Here is a 19,209-nt window from a genome sequence, read left to right on the forward strand (position 1 = left end):
CCCCCTCCTTGCAGCAGCATCCCACTCCTCCCCATCCAAATCCCACTCCATAGGGGTGTCGTCCGGGAACAACTGCCGCAGAATCTCGCCCACGACAACAACAATCATCCGGACTGAAAACACCCGAGCGGACGGGCACTTCATCGTTCCGATTGCGAACGGAATCCAGGCGAATTGCTGTGATCCGACCAAGGACGATCGGATCTGTTGTCCGTCGGGCGTGAGAAACCGCCCGGGGTCAAATTGTTGCGCGGTCGCGCCCCAGGTCGATGGGTCCCGCTGGATCGCTTCGATATCGATGGATTTTTAAAACCCGGCTGATGCGGCGGATGGGCGGGTAGAGGCGGAGGGACTCATATGCGATGGCTAACGACTGAGGGTCTGGGGAACGGTCCGGCGGCCGATTTCGCAATGTCAGGGCGTATTCTGGGCTCCGTGGGCCGGGCTGTAGAGCTGCGAGGAGGGTGTAGAGGATCGATCGCCATGGGGCTTCAAAGGCGGGGAGGAGCAGGTTCAGCGGGTTGAACTCTTCGGGGGGCGGGGAGCCCGAGACGCGGTATAGGATCGTCTCCGCCAGCTCCGTCGATACTGCAGCGTCAATGAATACGTCCTGTAGGGCTTGAATCAAGGTATCCGCCGAACGCCGGACATCCTCGGGAATGTCCTTGGATGCGTCAGCTGTTAGAGCGTGTCGCTTGCCCTCTGTAGTGATGCGATGGATTTCCGAGCCCACGTAGCTCAGTTTGTCGCAAGCGATGTTGTCAATGTTGAAGAGAGCCTTCAGAACGGCGGCAAGAGAGGTATTGAGGCTGACCTGTCGCAGGTCGGCGGTGATACAGACACCATCCGGAGCTGTGCATCGGAAAAGAAGAGGTCTGACGGCATCGGCCACCACCCGAGCGATGCCTCTCCATGCACTATCGTCGACTTTGGCAAGTGCCTTGTATAAGGCCTGGCGGTAGGAGAGCTGTAGCTCCACCGAGTCCGACACGAATGGATTTTTGAGCCGCCATAGACTCTTCAAGGTTGGTGCCCCTACCCTGGCTGCTCGCATCGCGACGGTTGAGTTCTTCAATGCGACAATCGGGTCCCAGTCTTCGATCGGTGCAAGCTTGGTCATGCCGCCAGTGTCCTCGCCGATTCCACGTGGACGCAGTAGAAAATAGCTGACAATCGCACCCACAAAGATAACCAACAGCAGGACCTCTACACTCATCATCGGCGATTACAGGCTGTTCAATCATAGGCTGCAAAAAGCATGAGAGCTCAGCAGAGACAGCGACGCGCCATAGGAAACGAGACCGTCCCACAAGACGACTTGGTGCGAGAGATTCAAGTGCGCGCACGGTATTCCACGCCGCACCGTGAGGAGTAAAAGAGAGGGAGGGAGGGAGAGTGAGTGAGAAAATTCGGCTCGGGGGCCGGGGGCAAGGGGGGGGTTTATACTCCGGCACTTTTGCGCGACTTTCTCATTTAGTAGTGATCATACGGCGACCCAACAACTATCTAACTCCGCTACCACATGGGATGCCAGAGGAGTATCTAGCATCACGATCTTGATCATGGGATAAAGGCGATCTATAATATAGAATACAGAATAGGCTCACCTCATGTGAATCATGTGAATCCTCGTGCGATGTATTGTGTCTTGGCAACATGGCGTTCGAAGCAGTGCAAATCGTATTCCCAGGGAGCTCCGACCGAGAATACACAGCCTGGAGGCCACCGTAGACTCTCTTTCCGAGGGGCCACTGGCAAAATGGCACCGCCTCGATTCAGTAGGTATCCATCGTGGGAGGGGAAGACTCAGCAAAAGCCGTTGACGGGTTATTGAACATTGAGTAGATAGGATAGCGGCTCCCATAAGCCGTGCGGAGGGCTCTGCAAATCTTCCATCATGTGAATACTGATACCATCCCAATTCTGGCGGTAATGATAATATACGCATTTACATCGACCCCGCCGTCTGTGTTACAGCCGCGACCTTCGCTTGCGGTGAATTCATACATGTGGAACAGAAGAAGAGACCGAGCTTACCAGCTCAGGATCGCCAGTCCTCGGGGGTGGCCTGTGCCGGGTTGTTGCTGTCACATGCTTCCGTTCTACCTTGTGGCTTTTGGGGATGCATGGCTGTGTTCAAAATAAGGAACTACAGAGGACAAGGGATCTATCATAAATCTCCTCTAGCCCCGCTTCATTCACGCTCATGGTGGACCTTGTGGATTATCATTTCGAGATACGATGAGCTCATGCAATCAACTTAGGCTAGAGGACGAGACCGGGGACAAGAGATGTCCTTTCCCACCCGACCGCATGGAAGACCGGGCATTCCCGCTATCCGTCAAGTTTGACGAAAGGTGTACTATTGACATCCAATCTCCCATTCCAGGGACACTATATACAGCGACCTCAATTGAAGATCCAGGAAATCAACGCCTAGCAGTCCTCCTCATCCTCCTCAGTAGCGGCGGTAGCAACGGTCGACTGAGTGGTGAGGGTGGTGTGGGTGGCGCTGTCGACGGTGATGGCGGCGGAACCGCTGCTCTCGTAGCCCTCGACGGCGACGATCTGGTAGTTGAAGGTACCGAGCTCGAGGCCGAGGTTCTCCCAGGCGTCGAAGTGGTTCTTGGTGGTGACGGTGCCGCCGACGCGGGCGTCGTCGCGGATGGACCAGTACTGCTTGAAGGTGCTGGTGCCCTCGATGGAGGCGGCGTTGGTGCGGGTCGACTCGTAGATCTTGTAGGTGCTGCCGTCGCTGGTCACGGTGCCCAGCTGGGTCAATCCGCTAGACGGGTTGTAGTCGCCGTAGTGCTCGACGATGTAGTACTCGACCAGGGGGCTAGTGGTCCAGCCGTAAACGGAGAGGTAGCTGTTGCCGTTGTTGGTGGGGGTCCAGGTACCGGTGTAGGTGATGTCGCTGTTTAGAATGTTAGATCGACGGATGAAAGAATGCACGGAGGAGGAAACCTACCGATCACTACCGGTGCTCCAGCCCTTACCGGCGACAAAGTTGCCAGCATCACTCCAATCCACGGAGTATTCACCAGCATTTCCGTTGGTGTAAGTGACGGAGCCTTCATTGTTCGTCCAGAAGGAGTAGAAGTACCCATTGGAGGTGCCCTCGCTGGAGGTGGTCAGGCTGCGCTTGGCCATTTCCATGAGAGCAAGACGGTTCGGGGCCGCCAGGGCGCCCGAGGCAGCCGAAAGAGCGAGGAGAATGTTGGAAAGAGCGACCATTGTGGTGGTGTTGTTGGTGTTGCGGTAAAGAATGTAATGGATGCTGGTGGTGGAATTGGTGAGTGGACAGAGAAGCGCAGCTTGAGGCACTGGAAATGGATCGCCATGCCGGCTCTATAAATACTCCTGGCAGCAGTGCCGTAAATCTGACCAAGGATCGAATAGATGAGACAATACCGTCTGTCGTAAATTAATTCTGGTGGTTTTGAGAGGTCGGGGCGTGCTCCTGAATCATTTCAGTAGCCGTCGTGTTTCGAATTGATATCCGCACCCACTTTTGTCCCCGCCGGCCCGGCGCCAGTGCGTTTGGCCCTCGATCCAATCATTACCTCCCATGCAGTCTTTAGCCTCGCAGAAGCACAAGTAGCGCAAATAATGGTGAAGGGGGTGGAGTTCGGACGTTTGGCTCAGGGTGGAAAGAACCGGATTAGTGACCCTTATCCTGCTCTTGCTGCTGTTGTCTGGCATAGACGTCAATGTGCCTGGAGCACTCAGCGATGCTTAATTTAGCACGTGGCGTTTGTTGCAGACTATCACTGAAGAAGCGGACTGCTGGGGTCTGGGCTACTGGGCAATAGTTCATTGCATAGATTAAACAATGAGATCCAGCTAAATGAAGGAAGCCGAGGCTACCGAGGACAACCACACTCAGGGGTTGAATGACACTTTCGAAGTGGGACACTCCAGATCAAGGCCTGGACTGAACCCTGCGAGACACCCGTTGTTTTCAGGCCCACGCAGCCCTTGATGCTGTCCGCAGGAATGGGTGGTGTAGAGATTCTTCTGCAAGAAGCAGGACATGAAATAAGGCGGGATAATTAGCAGCTTAGTAGCTCAAAGGTTAGTGTTGCCATATTGATAGTTGGACTGGTTTTATGGCTTGTGGGTTTTTGTAATATAGTTTATAAAGGTTACAATCAAAGCACATACGACCACAGGGTGTGGAAAACAGGGCTTCCCGTCCGCTCAGCCGTACTTAAGCCACACGCCGGCAGGTTAGTAGTTGGGTGGGTGACCACCAGCGAATCCCTTCTGTTGTATGTTTTTGCCCACCTCCATGCTTTTTTGTTTCTTTCCAGCACTTCCAATGCGGAAGTTGGAGATCAGTAGGTAGTCAAAACCCTCCAGGCCATAGATATCTCAAGGATTTTCGCCGGCAAAATAGGTCTGGCCCCGGCTGACCGGTCGGTTCATGTAGGGCCCGAGCGGGAAAGGACTTCTCAGTTGAGAGGTATTGCTTGGTACATTTGCCGATCACCCACCTGTCTGACCATCGAATTCTATTGTACAGCCTGAAAGCAATGAAAATGTAGGCCGGCACTCACTGCATTCAGAACAACATGTCTTTTATTGAAATTGCGAGCTGCAAGTGCACGCCCGGTTGTCCGAAGGGTAGCAACTTAAGCTGATCGAAAGCTCCAACGCCACTATCTGCCGGTCTTTAGCTACTAAGGTGATAACCATGGCTGCTCCTGAAACGAATAAAACCAAAAGAAGAGAGAAACACAAAATGCCAGAGAACAGCAAGGGTTGTGGATGGGTAGATAGTTGCAAGATCGCACCCAAAGACGAGAAATTGAAAGTGCCCAATGCCAGATCAACTCCTACCCGCCTCTACTCATTTTCAGCCACGACCATGACGTAGGCCCGGTTGTTGCCTGAGGCCAGGTCCGGGTGAATACCACCATCCACGATGTACCACAGTCCCAAGCGAAGAAAGGTCAGCGTGTGCCTCCGGTAGGGTGTCGGAACTGAGTGCTGGTTTGAGATTGTCCATTCCGCACACCTTCGTGATGGTGTCCACCACCGCGGTGCCGTTGGGGTAGCGACCGTCGTCAAGGCCCATCTTCATCATACAGGAGTGCGGAGGTGTTGGTATATTCCTGAAGCTCGAGTCCAGTCCCAGGGGCGGTGATGGCATCCACCATCGACTGCACAAACAAGGTACCCGCCTCGCGGTCGCCAGCAGTTTGCAAGTAGGGGGAGACTTCAAAGATTGTTTTTTTTTTTTGCGATGTATCAAGTCTGAGCACGCCGACAGAGGTCAGTTCGTGGGTCATATAGGCAGTGATAGTCACGACACCCTCGGCAGTAGGGGTGCACGAGTCCTGGTAGTAGCGGGTAATACCATGGCTGGCAACATTAGAAGTAAAAAAACACCAGTCGATGATTCCCCTGGGTCAAGACTCCTGCGTTCAGGTCCTGGTAGGAATGGATTTGGCCCGTAGCTGTCCCAATCAGGATAGCCTCGGCATCCAGCTCGTTGAAGGTGCAGCTCGTCTTGACGACAATAGAGAAGATTGAGTGATCAATCAAGCCTACCACAACGAGCAGACTGATCCAGTCCTTAGCTGGCGGGACAGCAACGCCCGTCGGGCCGATGCCGGATTTGAAGATGATGGCGTCTCTGAGAGAGGTGGAAGATGCTTGATTCTGACTACGTCAGGCTAACTGCGAAAACTAATTAAGGCCGCTGAGGTGGGTGGTAATCTGGCAGCCTAAGGTAAGGCCACCGGGCCGCCGTCACACCCCCAAAGCTCGCCGCACGCCTCAAACATGAAGCCAAAGTACGTACAAAGAGTTGACACAAAGGGAAGCTTGCTATCTACATCGGTTCTCCCATTTGTCCCCGGCTTTTCCTCTGTTGGAGAGCAGAGGCCCGTCAATAAAGCGGCAGCTACGTTGGCAAACCCGTCACCTCACACAGTGGCTTTAAAGAGACCCTCGTCAACTGATCATCGCCGAGCAAGACTCGTAGTCTGATCACCGCTTGGCGAGCTGCCCATATTCAGGAGAACGCCCAGTTTCCTGACTACCCGGACCATCTTCCGTTCCTTAATTTTCTGTAATATACATCGAAGACTTCGGCATATTTTGTGGGTTTCGATCTCTGCCAAATGAGGCGGCATCCATGGCCGATCTCTGGATTGCTCAAGTGTACGACTATGTGATCCCGATCTGAAATTGTTTTGCGGTCTCTGCTCCGGCCACAAGGCCTCAAATTGGCAGCTTTGCCCCCTCCGCCATGGGCATGACATGAACGATTTGGCCGCTGCTGTAGATATCTCGAGAGGTCCTCATATGCTGTTTCGTATTTCTCCCTTGACCCTCTTCCCTTATACCCCTTGCAAGCTCTGGTCCGACCCTCGCAACTCTACGTTCTGGAGCTGACAGGTTTCTTGATTAGCCTGTACATTTATTGCTCTTATCTACAACATTGCCTACATCAGATTTGAAGCCTTCCCAATTCTCTTAGTTCTATACCACAAATACCAACTTCTACAGGATGGGAGCATGGGGCTGATTATTCCCAGTTTCTCAAACGTTCCGTCGCAACGGTAAACAAAAGTTATAAACATCTCCTACCAAGAACTATTGTTTTCTGGAGAGCGAGTAGCCCAAAAGCTGAGTTGTGGAACTTTACTGTTACCAAACATGTTATGCTCCAGTGACTCGTTCCGTAGAATAAGGATCCACCGAGTACTGTACCTTATATCTCCCCTCTCTGCCCACTTGAAGCCTCAATTCCCTTGCACCTGCACTCTCTTTCTCCTTTGAATCTATACATGGTACATACTCAACCCCTATAACAGTCCCAACATAGTTGGTCCGGCTCATGACTTTCCCTTCGACCCCAATATCCGAATATACCCCAACTGGGGATTCTTCGTCTACTACGCACCTTTCTCAAGCAAATCCCCCGCCTTCTCAGACGAGATCATCGATCAACTGAAGACGTTCATCCACTGCGAAGTCAACGACACCGACGAGGCCGATCGCGGCTTGCCCCAGCAAATCCGCGAGAGTCTGGAATTGGACGTGTACGAATCCTTACAACCGAGGGCCGCACCCCCCTCGATCGACGAGATCCGGCGGCATTGACAAAATCGCATCCTCCGGTCGCGGAGTCGTCCCCCGCTCGTCCCGGGCGTCCTGACGGAGGTCTGTCTGCTCATCGACGACGAGGTGGTGCAGCAGCTGTCACAGGCGCCGAACCCGCCCCACCGCGAGTCACCAGGAAAGCAGCGGGGTGGGACGAAGAAAAGGTGTTCGTCAAGGCCATCGATCTACTCTACAACCCGCGTGACGGGACGCCCGAGTTCCCGTACTACCAGGGATGGTTCAAGGTCGGCGTGCATTATATCCATGACTTTTATCACCAAGTGTGTTGGGACACGGACGACTATCCGTCCAATATGGAGCGCATATGTCCCATTCAGGATGGTCCGGGGCGCAATCGCACCTATCGTGGTGGGCGGTGACGCCAACTGCGCCGGGGAGCCAGAAAGAGGCAGCCAAGCTTGCGACAACGCGCAGGGTGATTAATTGTGTGGAGGTGCGGGCGAGACCAGCTCCTACCGCACTAGCTGTTTGAACTAAGCCTCCCAGTAAGCACACGGAAAGGGAGGAGAGTACAGCCACACGCGAGGGCAAAGTCTGAGGTTGGCTATAACTGTAGGGCTGCTGGAATTGTCGGAATGCATACTGTCAACAGGCATGCTAGCAGATTGCCAATGCCGGTAATACAGGTGATGCAAGTGATGATTACCACCATATGACGCACAGTCACATCGATCTTATGTTCAATCTGTTCGAATTGTTGCATAGAGGCCAGTGTTGCATGCTCCCAGTCATGATAACGCACCCGATCGGCTCCCAAAACTACTGTTATCTCGCGTGTCCATTCTTGACGGCATATAACTTTCACGCAGAAGACGACGGGCTCTGCAGCCTGAGATCTGTTGAGTACAGCTAGTGTCAGAGATTCTTTTTGAGTTGAGGTATCTTCATCGAGCTGGAGAGATCTGCCCTTCTAAAAATCGTGAGAATCACGAAGCCTACGTGGCTGGCTTGGCGGGATACGGGAGCAAGTCCCGTTCGGCCTCCGGCCCTCCACTGCGGACCCGCATAGACCTAGTTCAGCCCTAGGGATCGCGAGACCCCGCATTTTTCAGGTGATGATTTGGATTAATAGGCGAGTACTTTAAGCAGGAGGTAGTTCAAGGAACAAAAATCATGTATGTACAATCAGTCAGAGCTAGTCCTTCCCAGAATACACCTTACACATTACGCTGACAACTCGTAAAGATACCATTAGATAGAGCCCGGATCAATAATATCGGCTCTGATGGTAGTACTGGTTCTGATTCCAGTCCCGTCTATCGCGCGAAGTCAAAACAATGAACCTATGATATATTAGCAAGATAGTTGTAAAGCGACGATTCCTGGGGGGGCGGGATTACAATGCATGAATTATGCCCGGGATGTCACCGAGCAAAGTCAGTACGATATTGATGCAGAGATCGGGGCCACATCCCCGCTTCAACAAGACTGCGAGTGGGGGGATGAAAATCGCCAGGATGACAAGGCAGACGTCTCTGCAGCGGCAAGCAGGGTTAGTCACGTGGCGCCCGTTCGGGCATTTTGTGGCAAAACTCACGAAGCTGTGGCTGGCATGACGGCGATAGCGCACAGGAGAGTCAGATTAAGTATATCATATGTTTTGTGCGAAAGATCTTCAAAGCACATATTGATTACACGGACGAAGCAGCTGTCTTATACAGAATCTCACAAAGTGCGCCTCCGGAAACTGACATCATAGACTCAAACGGCCCGTAATTCCAGAACCGAGCAATCCCGAGACAGGCACCGCGCTCACAACCAAGCTACATCACCCCGGCATTCGCCAGGTTCTGGCCCAACTGATCCTCGCGCCCCCGCTCCTGCATCGGAGCCGAGATCTTCGGCTTGGCCGAGTAAATGTATCCTATATCGAGCCCGAGTGCCACCAGAGCACAGAAACTATGCGGGTCAGCATCTCATGAGAATTGTTCGTGCAATCCAGATTGGCATACAATGCGATGAAGCTGAATGCTTCTGCGGCGTACTTCCGGCTGCAGGCTGTCAACCCATTCCAGAGGATGATACGGCAGTTCACAGCATTGAAATTCTGCGCCAAGAACACAAAGGCAACGAGCCACCTGCAACGCAACGCCACGCGTCAGAATGACTCCAGCTATTTCCACACCTGCGGGGTCATACTACTTACAAGTAAGACATCACTCCGTCAGTTATCAGTATTGGCCAGATGTGCCATCTCTGGCGCTTGATCATACAGCTGAAAAGAAGCGCCGCGGAGGTGATAACGAGGGTAACAACAGACTAGCATTGTGTCAGCACGGTAGTGTTTCGAGTTCTAGAACAGCGACGGCGGCTTACAATAACCAAACTGTAAATGACCGTTACATTTTTCGTCTCCTGCACAGCCCAAGCAGTGATTCCGAGGACGATCACGGAGCTGATGAACTGGATCGCCCGGGGAAAGTAGGACACTAAGCCCAGAGGGTTATTGAAGAAACTGTCCATGATGAAAGTTTGCAAGGGTGACTTGCTTGCAGGTCGCGAACCTGGCCAAGGGGTTTGGGGAGCTTAGGGCTGTTATAAGGTGTAGGGGTGGGGTGGGGACAATTGAGATGAGCTTCCCCGCGATTTCTTTATCTTCAAAGTCCATGACCTCATTACCCGAGGTGAGGTTGGTACAGCGTCGCGAAGGGAATACTAAGATGATAAGTGGCTCAATGAAATCACCACTTGAAAGGAACAGTCAAGCGATGCTGAGTCAGAACGGTTTCATCCGGCTCGGCTGGCGATATTACAACCAGTGCTGGTTCGACCCGGCTGCGGTTTCAGTCAGCCGTGCTACCACGACCCATGGTTTTCGAGAGTCTGGCCATGGATGAAGGTCTTCAAGTGCAGTACCTGCTCGCCCTCTCGCATAGTTTGTAAATTGTCCCTCTCTCTCCTTGTGCATGTGATTGACCATTCGGAAGTTTGTTATTGTCTTACCTTCGCATCAAAATACTCTCAACCATGGGCGGAGCTTGATGCTCTCGCTTGGATAGTCCGGGGATAGAAGCACGACGGGGCAATCATACTAAGGCGTTAAGCCTCACGCTAAGACTACCAATTCTCCACCCCCTTCGCTTTCGTACTGCGGCTTGATGGGCTGAGACTGTCATGGTTCACGCAACAATGCGATGGTGCAGTACGAATTTCAGCGCCCGTGGCTGATTAAGTCCGTCTCCAATATCGTTCAGGCATCTGATCGGCTCAAATGTCGAGCCCTCACATTGCGCTAAAAGCTGATCGTCGTGTCTCACTCTGCTACATGCCCAGCCAAAATGCCGTGGTTACATCCATACCGAGAAGCAAGACGGGAAAGAGCTGGCCATTGAATCCTTCGTATAGGTCAACAACCATGCCGCTCAACTGTCGTTCGTTATTTTCTCTGAAGGCGAAGCAAGCTGGTTGAGTATTTCTTGCACCGTCCATGGATCTCGATCTAGTCTCCTGCCGTGGGGATTCTGTGTAAAGAGAGGAGTATGTTCTGTGTTTTAATCCTAGTAGTACAGTCGATGGGGCAAGCCTCAGTTATCTTGGAGGGCGGGGTGCTCGGCCAGCTCAGCAGCCGTTGATCTCTCCGTTGGATCCCATACAAGCATGTTCCTGGCCAAATCAAGAAACGTCTCTTTCTCTTTGCCTTCAAGCACGGGAAGAGTATCCACAAGATTACGCTCAGGGATCAGGTCCGGATACAGAAATTTGCCTGTCTGGCGATTAGCAAAATCCTCCATTTAATATAAGGCTATGAGCTACCTTCTTCATTGAAAAAGGGGCCATCAAACATATCTTCGGCTGTATCAGATAGCTTCCCATTACAACCTGTTATTCTTATCTTTGGAGACCACTTTTTATTCCGCATTTCCCGGGCTCTCGTAAGCATTTTCGGAGGAGGCGGGCCAAACAAGGCGATCATCTCCGCAAGGTGCGATTTAGCACTATAGTTTCCGTGGGCATCGTAAACCTGGGTGTACAGGTTTCTACCTTGGAGGAGGTTCCAGAGCTGCAAAGTGTTAGCAGTGGACACATTGAATGTACATCAACGCACGAGGATCCCCATGTTCCAAATATCCGCGCCTGTGTTCCAGCCACAGCCCAGAATTACCTCGGGCGCCCGGTAGTGATGTGGTTGAATCGGCCAGATGCACTTGGCATCAGGATTGAGCTTGATCCCTGATCCGAAATCCACAATCTTGGGGATATTTCTAGCTGACCTCAGGGGCCCAAAATCATTGTGGCAGAGATAAACATGTCGACCGGCAGAGTCGACCTTGTATTCCATGGGTACCTGAAGCTGTAATGCCGTAAACTCATCCAAAATCACTGGATCCTCGAAGGACATCATGATGTTGTCGAGTTTGAGATCTGGGAAGCGTCTGATCAGTTCAAAATCAGACGAACAAATGTTCATCAATTCGTACCGGTATGGACCAGACGACAGACACTATGGAGATAATCCAGCCCAAGAAGCAGCATTCGAATGTAGAGCTTTATCAACACGAGAGGTATCTGAGCATCGACAAAACGGTAGCGAAAGTCACGGAGCGATTCCCGCATCGGCTCGTATACCAAGCACAAATGCCTACCCGCTTTGCTCTCAATGACAAAAGACTCGAGCGCCGTGCGCAGAAAGATCCGGCCCTCTCGTGTCGCGTCGCTTTGCGGGATGTGTCCTTCGAGCGCTCGTTCGTGTTCCTCTGCGTCGCAATTGGTGTTGCCGATCTTGAGCGCGACGACTGTCTCTTGCTGCCACCGGTGTCTGCATTACCCCTAGCATCAGCGTGACACTGAATAACATATAAACATTTGATGTACCCTGTCATGTTGCGCGCCAACCATACGGTTGAGGCCATCCCCCAGCCGAGCTTGGTAATGAGTTGGTAGCGGTCGGCAAGTACCTCGCCCGGCTTGGCGGGATAGTAATCTTCGGACCTGTAGCCGGGGAACTTCTCCTCTTCTATAAGTTCATCGCGTGATAAAGGGGTCAGCGAGTGCGGAATCATAAGAGGCTTCCTGCGGAGGAACGAAAGGTTGCGCGTCCATAATTGGGTAATGCGTGTTGTCTTGTGCAGTCTTGTGCAGATGGACAGGGCATTGGCTGGCCATCGAAGGCTAGCCATGGTTGTGGGCGGTTTACCCTTGAGTCGAGGAAGGGTACTCCGTATACCACAAGACAGGTGAGTTTGTGTCTGCACAAAGAGGTTCGAGGTATCAAAGGATTACGAAAGACAGCTCTAGTGATGATCAGTGCTTGTAGCTAGAGAGTGGTACTTGTTGCTCTGCTTTCAACTTTGGAACTTGGATTGAAGACTGTTTGTGTCACTCGACGTGGATTGGATGTAAACATCACGTGATATACTGTCTGTCATTGGCTGTGGTTCAGGTATACGCATTTGGGAGCATCTCTTCCAATATTTTCAAGCTGAATTTGTCCCAGCAAGAATTCATTAAGATAGATGATTTCAATTACCTCCTTCTGTAGGATACGTGTTGTTCTTGCGTATCTGAAGAGACAAAGAACCTACAGAACTAAAGGTTACGAAGATTAGTACGGATCCTTGCGAGCGGAACTTAATTCAGCAAAGAGCTTTGCAATTGAGATACATGGTAGCAAAAGTCGTCATACAGCCGACCAGTAGAAACATCAACCCCCACCAAGAAGCATCTCGATCATCCAATCCACTTCTCCAAAGACTCAAGGTCCAAGAACCCAAGCAAAAGAGACGGTTGGCACGATGACTACGGCTTCTAGACCTTCACCCATTCGGACTCATCGTCATCATAGTCGTAACCATCGTTGAGCATCTTGAGATCTTCGATCATCTCCTGAAAGTTGTCCAGCGAGGCGATGGATCTTCCGAACTCGGCAGCTTCCTCCTTGGGGTAGAATCCCTTCGCCTCATCCCAAAGCAGATGCAAAGTACCCATTCCAATCCGATCAAACGCCTTCGAGACCTGCACGATCATCGCCTCCTTTCTATCCACTCCCGCTTCGACCGCATCGTGATACTCATTGCAAGCCCGAATGATTTCGTTGTTCGCATGTCGGAACTGCGCACGGAATGCTGCAACTTCGACATAGCCCTCTGCGAGACTCTTGCAATCCACAGTGTTTCCGTGGAGAAGGTCTTTGAAAACTCTGATGGCGCGGGCGAGAAGGCAGTCTGGAGTCTCGTCCTTGTTCTCCACAAGCTCACAAATTGCCACGTCGAGGAAGACGAAGGCAGATTTGGAGTCGACTGCAGTCTTACTCTCAACCAAGGCCTTGCGAATCAGGAGAAGTCGCTCGATGGTGACACCGTCGATGGTCGGGTCCGACTCAGTGATTTTCTGGCGAAGGCGTTCCGCGACGGGCACCGGGAGCTCTTTGGGGCGTGAAACGCCGTTGAGAAACCATCCCAGAGATCCAAAGGCGGTGCTTTCCAAGGAGTCCTTGACGCCAGCACGAGCAGCTGGGCCCTCAGTGGCACACGCATCTCCAGGCACACCTTTCTGTGAGGTAGACTTGTCCATGGTGTTTGTTTCTGCACGTATTCAGCAGAGACGTGCTGAAATATCAAACCGGGATGGTACTAACCTTTGTTTGAGCAAAGTCCTGGTGAAATTAAACAAAGATATAAACTGGTTGATAGATAGGATTTCTGCTCAAAGATGATTACTTTGTTAGTTTCTAGCTCATCAACCTAATCAATATACAGCACTTCACCAGCCTTGCCTTACGTGGAAGCCTCCTATCGATAACTCGATATGTGGTAGTAGTGTTTGATTGCAAGGCGAGGATGGATGTGTGAAGCAGCCACAAGGATCCTATCAAGACAGTGGCAGGGTGGTTGATCAATGATAAATAGAGAAAGGGTTCAGGAAGAGAAAAGTTAGTCGGGTGATGATGGAAGAGGTAGTGAGGTGTTGATGGCGGGGAATCTTTATACGGAAGGGTGCGACGTGTGGATCAACATCTTCAGCCCTCGTCTACATTTCTGCCTGTTTGATATGTTTAGTGAAGCTCTTTGCAGTATGGCTTCCTTTAACTTCGCTTCTATTCCGTTACTTTTTTGAGATAATTTAAACAGACGCGTGACGCGTGCTTTCACGACGTCAGCCCCAGTCTAGAATCGCTGGTACGTGAGTTTAGCTGGTGAATATCTTCACTATATCTATTCTTTTCGCTTCACTTCTGTTCAGTGAGTCTGTGTGGAGATTATGGATATAAAACTGGGCTTCGGCTTTTCGTTTGCTTATAAAAGTTTCTTAACATCTGTGGCTCGAAGCATCTCATCTTCAATCCTCCTTCCATCCAAGCCCTGGCAAGCACGCATATCATCACCATGTTAGTATATCACAAATGTCTTCGAGACATATGGCACGGTGCTAACAGTTGAAGCTTCCACAAGTCGTTATCATTACAAAATGGAGGGGAAGATATCCAATCTCATCGAGTGCTTCGAGGATCTCTACGATGAGATATCGTTCAAGATCAGCGCGATAACTGTAGAATGCACTCAGCGCCTGAAAGACCATGTGGTGTCTCATGATAAAGACTTGGAGATTGCCATTCGGCAGTGCCAATCTGAGATCAGATTTGGCCTCATTGAAGCGCGCATTCGTCTGGAGAGCCTGGGCGAGCCATGGGCTAGCAATGACTTGGTTGTTTATTGGCAGAATATTGCCAATGGACTGGACCATCTTCAGACCACCGATGATGTCGATGCCCTTCATGCCATCCACGACAATCTACTCGAGATGTTCCCTCGCTCTGAACCCGCCAGTGCTTGCCAAATTGGAGTTGGAGGCGTTAATTCTGTCGTATGGACTATCCTGCACACCTTCCTTTCAGAGCCACAGCTAATCGAACATGATATTATCGTCTAGCAGGTGAAATCAGACAGCCCATCATTGGAAGGGAATTGGTTCCTACAGGTTGATAGATACTGAGGATGTCGAAGAAGCTTCGTTGTTGCAGGGTTGAATATCTGTCATACTTTGGCTGTTGTATTGGAATCTTCATCATCATGATGTAAGGAAGCATACCAGTGAGGTTCTTGGATCTTTCAGATTGGATGAACTTGTATACTCGCTTTCTTGTTGCTGGAATTGGAAATACTTACATGCATCGATGTGCTGTATGTTCGTGCAATTGATTTACTGTGACTCGTTCGTACAGATAGCTTGGTCAGAGCAATGCCCAAAAATCACGCAAATTTGCTAGTAGAACTGCCTGGCTCGGGCTTCTCTGAGATCCATGCAGGATAAACATCTGGCGGTCGTTTGTGTGGTGCCCTCTTCTATGGATGGTTTGTGGCTACTCCGGATGACTTTGGGGAAGAGGTACATTCTGGCTTCTGCTAGGTGTCAGCAGATACGAACTCTCTCAGCGCTTTGTCGGCAACTTACACAGGTGTATCGAGGCAAGTCTTAGGCTAGGTAAGCTCTGACAACTTTTGCAGGTTAAAGATCACTTCAGCTCAGGCTGCCTACAGAAGCTAACTGACCCGTTACGGAGGTGCGCAGAGAGGGACATGGTCAGGCCGAACGTGATGTACACAGTCTTGGTGACCACTGCACTGCACTAAGGTAAGTCAGATAGATGCGCGCGGCCTGGGTGGTCAGTGTAGAAAATCAAATAATTGAGCCAATGGGAGCGCAGGGGAAATCATGAGTAATCTGGGAGCTGTCCTGCACGTGACTGGACCATTCTTGGGCCAATTCCGGGGATTTATCCTGTCTGTCTCTCAGAATTCCCACAACCCAGTCCACTTTGATAATTTGGATAAGACGACCTTGAAATGCGAGAATGCGAGGAGCTACCACTTGCTGATACCAAATTCGCACTACAGATATTGCGCTTACATCGTGCTACTACGAAACGGAATGCCGAGTTCTTTACCGATGGGGCACTCGGTGAGCTCGAGTGGCCGGTGCCAGCATTACGCCAATGTGGCCGTCCCATGGGGTACCCCGCGTTTCGGAGCGATGATCCACCGACTTGGTGTACCAAAATGGCCAGCCCGCTGCTTATCCAGACTCCGATAGGCAAGCCGACCAACAACTTCCGTTTCCAGTGGATCCCACCCTCCCCTGGTCTCGGGATAATGATGGGCGAGCTTCTGAAGATGATGCTGCCAAGCCGCTGGCTAGGTATTAGACGGACGCCATCCCGGCTGAGGCGTGATAGCTTAAATTATCCTACGGCTCATCTTCCTATCCTATACCTAAGCGAAAGGTCTGCCCGTCACCTCACTCACGATGCGGCTTTGGAAACATGATTTTCGGGGCAAAAGCCTGATCTTTGCTATCACTGCAGCCTCATGCCAGGCCTTTCTTCTTTTAGGATATGACCAGGGTGAGTGCCGTTGCTGGAACGCCGAGGACCATGTGCTGATATGCATCTAGGCGTCATGTCTGGGATTGTCGGAGCCGATAACCGTTTTGCCAAGGACTTTAACAACCCCGATGCTTCGATGCAAGGCGACATCACCGGATTATATGATATTGGCTGCGTGGTCGGGTCTATTGTTTGCTACTTCGTGGGCGAGAAATATGGGCGACGGACAATGCTCTTGACGGGCGCGACGATCATGATCATTGGATCTGCTCTGCTTGCTTCATCCTACTCGATAGCACAGCTGCTTGTTGGTCGGATTGTCACTGGAATCGGAAATGGCATGAACTCATCGACAGCACCCGTGTTCCAAAGTGAATGCTCACCTGCGTCCTATCGTGGTGCTCTCCTGACTCTTCAGGGCACTGTTACCATCCTTGGTGTGGTCATTGCATACTGGTACGTCACCCTTCTCCGTGACATTAGACGTTCGCTCACATGCTGCTCTTATCCAGGCTCGATTATGGCACCAGCTTCTACACTTCCTCCTTTGAATGGCGGTTTCCACTCGCCTTCCAAGCCGTGTTCGCCGTTTGTCTCGTTCTACAGATAATCGGTCTCCCCGAAACCCCGCGTTGGCTGGTTCAACACGACCGACACGAAGAGGCCCGCGCCGTCATCGCCGCCCTCCAAGACACTCATCTCAACGATCCGACTGTAACCAAAACCATCCTCGACATTCAGGTCGTCCTCGATGAAGAGCAACGGGAAGGGCCTTTCCACTTTGCGGAGCTCTTCTCATGGGGCGAGGTACAGAACCTCCGCCGTCTTCTGATCACCATCTCAATCGAATTGGGCCAGCAATTCACGGGCTCCAATATGATAAACTACTACGGACCGGTTTTGTTCCAAGAAACGATGGGGATGAGCCGCAACCTGTCGATGGTCCTCGGCGGCGGCATGCAGTGCACCTACCTCGTCGGTTCTGCAATTCCGGTGTTTCTGATGGACAGGTTTGGCCGTCGCTCATTGTTGATGATCTGCTCCGCAGGGCTGTGTCTGTGCTTCGTGATGGTCACAATTCTGCTGTCGCTTAACCGCACCGACTGTGCCTACGGCGCGACCGCATTCATCTTCATCTTCCAGATCTTCTACGGGATTGGCTGGCTGCCTGTACCGTGGTTCTATCCGTCTGAGATCAACACGACGCGAGTGCGGACGCGGATGTCGGCCATCGCGTCTGGGTGGAACTGGATGGCTGTTTTTGCCGTGGTGAAGATCACTCCGATCGCTTTTGGTACGTTCGGTCTTTTCCTTCCGCTGAGAGTGAACGATCACAGAATCCTAGCTAACCACCTGCCGCAGAGAATATTGGGTGGAAAACATTCATCATCTTCGCCGTGCTCAATGCAGTGTTCATCCCGATGGTCTACTTCTTCTACCCGGAGACTAAAGGAATCGAGTTGGAGGATATCCCTCTGCTCTTTGCCAAGGGGGGTATTACAGGAGGGGTGTTCAGCTCCAAGGGTGGCCGGACGGTCATGCCCGGCCAGCATGCACAGCAGTCTCACCTGGAGCAGAAAGTGGAAACAGACCTGCAGCAGGTCGAGAACGTAGACCACACCCCCATTGGGGCGTGAGCATGATCATTGAACTTTAGACACGAACTAGAACTAGAGCTAAAGCAGAGACAACATGCTTGAATGATGACATAACTGATTGATTGCATACAATTTGTTGAACCGCGCAAGTACAGTACAGTGCAAAAAAGATCATGTCAACATTGCAAGTACCCGGCCTCAAACCATGCCTGACCTTCTCCCCCAGCCGGGCCATCATCTGCAACACCGAGATTAAGAAGGCGATGAATCACATCTCATCGATCCTGGGCTCTTCTCGCTCCGGGAATGCCCCATCCGACTTCGCACTGGCTTTCTGCCCGACTTTCTTGGGCTCGAACTTGATATCACCTCGATCGGCTTTGACCTACCACATCACCTCGTCAGTATGTGTCCTCTCGCGGCGCTTCCCTTCCTTTCTGGACGGATGGACGAGGCAAACGTACCGAGGTCTCACTCATCGTAGCCTGTAGCTCATCCCACATGCTCTCCTTGGTCTCCTTCTTCTGGATCAGCTTCGGAGGCTCGATGTCGTCCGGATAGGACGGGGGGATGAATACTAGTGAATCTTAGCGTTAGTATGCATTATCGACATCTTCGAGGTGTATAGGGAAGTAGACGATGATACAACGTCAGAACGGCTGGAAAGCGGAGCAGAAGAACGTACACTCTTCGCCTTTGTTGCTGTGCAATTCTTTGTGGTATGGACGGGTGAGATAGGGTCGCAGGAGGAGAGGGCGGAGGAACAGGGTGGAGGAGCGGGTCGGTTTGAGGATTGAGGTCATTGTGTCTTGGTTTGTTGTTTATTGTTCGTCGTGAGTGATGTTTTCGATGGATGGAGGTTGTTTGGGAGTAACGGGAGAGATGTTTGCGGATGAGATTCGGGGCCGGTGGGGTTAATATGGGATTCGATGGGGTGGGTGGGAGGACAACAAGGTTCGGTTGGTGATGTCAGGGGAGGCTCATTTGGGGTTGGTGGGTTTGGGCGCTTGTGGTTGAGTTACGGGGGTGGCGACGGACTCGTGTTACCTCGCGTTAGAAGTGTTCGGGTGACTTTGGTGGTGGTGTCGTGCTCGCAGGTGTATCTTTCATTGTGGTTGAAATAGGATGGTGTTTGTTGTTGAAGAAGATAAG

General features: G+C 51.6%; 10 protein-coding genes across 10 annotated transcripts; 2 read left to right on the forward strand and 8 right to left on the reverse strand.

Annotated features, from left to right (window-relative positions):
• Positions 1-21: 21 nt before the first annotated feature.
• On the reverse strand, positions 22-1,382 carry BO86DRAFT_391467 (uncharacterized protein). The gene has a single exon (XM_025672607.1). The coding sequence runs from the start codon at positions 1,217-1,219 to the stop codon at positions 239-241; it is 981 nt and encodes a 326-aa protein (XP_025524743.1). The 5' UTR covers positions 1,220-1,382; the 3' UTR covers positions 22-238.
• Positions 1,383-2,436: 1,054 nt separating this feature from the next.
• BO86DRAFT_437509 (glycoside hydrolase family 11 protein) lies at positions 2,437-3,237 on the reverse strand (the record flags this gene model as incomplete). Its single annotated transcript, XM_025676062.1, has 2 exons — positions 2,437-2,917; positions 2,972-3,237. The coding sequence occupies 2 exons, from the start codon at positions 3,235-3,237 to the stop codon at positions 2,437-2,439; spliced, it is 747 nt and encodes a 248-aa protein (XP_025524744.1).
• Positions 3,238-4,581: 1,344 nt separating this feature from the next.
• Positions 4,582-5,795, reverse strand: BO86DRAFT_412028 (uncharacterized protein; the record flags this gene model as incomplete). The annotated part of the gene is made up of 4 exons (XM_025674624.1): positions 4,582-5,023; positions 5,095-5,345; positions 5,425-5,670; positions 5,751-5,795. The coding sequence occupies 4 exons, from the start codon at positions 5,793-5,795 to the stop codon at positions 4,852-4,854; spliced, it is 714 nt and encodes a 237-aa protein (XP_025524745.1). The 3' UTR covers positions 4,582-4,851.
• Positions 5,796-6,148: 353 nt separating this feature from the next.
• Positions 6,149-7,499, forward strand: BO86DRAFT_402365 (uncharacterized protein; the record flags this gene model as incomplete). Its single annotated transcript, XM_025673854.1, has 3 exons — positions 6,149-6,174; positions 6,831-7,058; positions 7,256-7,499. 3 exons carry the CDS (start codon positions 6,149-6,151, stop codon positions 7,497-7,499), a joined length of 498 nt encoding a protein of 165 aa, XP_025524746.1.
• A 694-nt stretch (positions 7,500-8,193) lies between these two features.
• BO86DRAFT_172835 (YqaE/Pmp3 family membrane protein) lies at positions 8,194-8,885 on the reverse strand. Its single transcript, XM_025666516.1, has 3 exons — positions 8,678-8,885; positions 8,481-8,615; positions 8,194-8,423 (listed from the first exon to the last, which is right to left on the reverse strand). Exons 1-3 carry the CDS (start codon positions 8,764-8,766, stop codon positions 8,348-8,350), a joined length of 300 nt encoding a protein of 99 aa, XP_025524747.1. The 5' UTR covers positions 8,767-8,885; the 3' UTR covers positions 8,194-8,347.
• On the reverse strand, positions 8,878-9,701 carry BO86DRAFT_344419 (MARVEL domain-containing protein). The gene is made up of 4 exons (XM_025669176.1): positions 9,457-9,701; positions 9,287-9,399; positions 9,093-9,218; positions 8,878-9,039 (listed from the first exon to the last, which is right to left on the reverse strand). The coding sequence occupies exons 1-4, from the start codon at positions 9,601-9,603 to the stop codon at positions 8,904-8,906; spliced, it is 522 nt and encodes a 173-aa protein (XP_025524748.1). The 5' UTR covers positions 9,604-9,701; the 3' UTR covers positions 8,878-8,903.
• A 963-nt stretch (positions 9,702-10,664) lies between these two features.
• Positions 10,665-12,140, reverse strand: BO86DRAFT_319679 (kinase domain protein; the record flags this gene model as incomplete). Its single annotated transcript, XM_025668256.1, has 5 exons — positions 10,665-10,843; positions 10,894-11,140; positions 11,186-11,502; positions 11,559-11,896; positions 11,953-12,140. The coding sequence occupies 5 exons, from the start codon at positions 12,138-12,140 to the stop codon at positions 10,665-10,667; spliced, it is 1,269 nt and encodes a 422-aa protein (XP_025524749.1).
• A 745-nt stretch (positions 12,141-12,885) lies between these two features.
• Positions 12,886-14,853, reverse strand: BO86DRAFT_402368 (uncharacterized protein; the record flags this gene model as incomplete). Its single annotated transcript, XM_025673855.1, has 2 exons — positions 12,886-13,661; positions 14,637-14,853. 2 exons carry the CDS (start codon positions 14,851-14,853, stop codon positions 12,886-12,888), a joined length of 993 nt encoding a protein of 330 aa, XP_025524750.1.
• A 1,379-nt stretch (positions 14,854-16,232) lies between these two features.
• On the forward strand, positions 16,233-18,104 carry BO86DRAFT_172898 (sugar porter family MFS transporter). Its single transcript, XM_025666517.1, has 4 exons — positions 16,233-16,477; positions 16,528-16,915; positions 16,972-17,753; positions 17,822-18,104. The coding sequence occupies exons 1-4, from the start codon at positions 16,381-16,383 to the stop codon at positions 18,094-18,096; spliced, it is 1,542 nt and encodes a 513-aa protein (XP_025524751.1). The 5' UTR covers positions 16,233-16,380; the 3' UTR covers positions 18,097-18,104.
• Positions 18,090-18,917, reverse strand: BO86DRAFT_391470 (uncharacterized protein). Its single transcript, XM_025672608.1, has 3 exons — positions 18,743-18,917; positions 18,522-18,634; positions 18,090-18,442 (listed from the first exon to the last, which is right to left on the reverse strand). Exons 1-3 carry the CDS (start codon positions 18,858-18,860, stop codon positions 18,326-18,328), a joined length of 348 nt encoding a protein of 115 aa, XP_025524752.1. The 5' UTR covers positions 18,861-18,917; the 3' UTR covers positions 18,090-18,325.
• Positions 18,918-19,209: the final 292 nt, after the last annotated feature.

The sequence above is a fragment of the Aspergillus japonicus genome (genome assembly GCF_003184785.1).
Source record: "Aspergillus japonicus CBS 114.51 unplaced genomic scaffold BO86scaffold_52, whole genome shotgun sequence".
Classification (NCBI taxonomy): Eukaryota; Fungi; Ascomycota; class Eurotiomycetes; order Eurotiales; family Aspergillaceae; genus Aspergillus; species Aspergillus japonicus.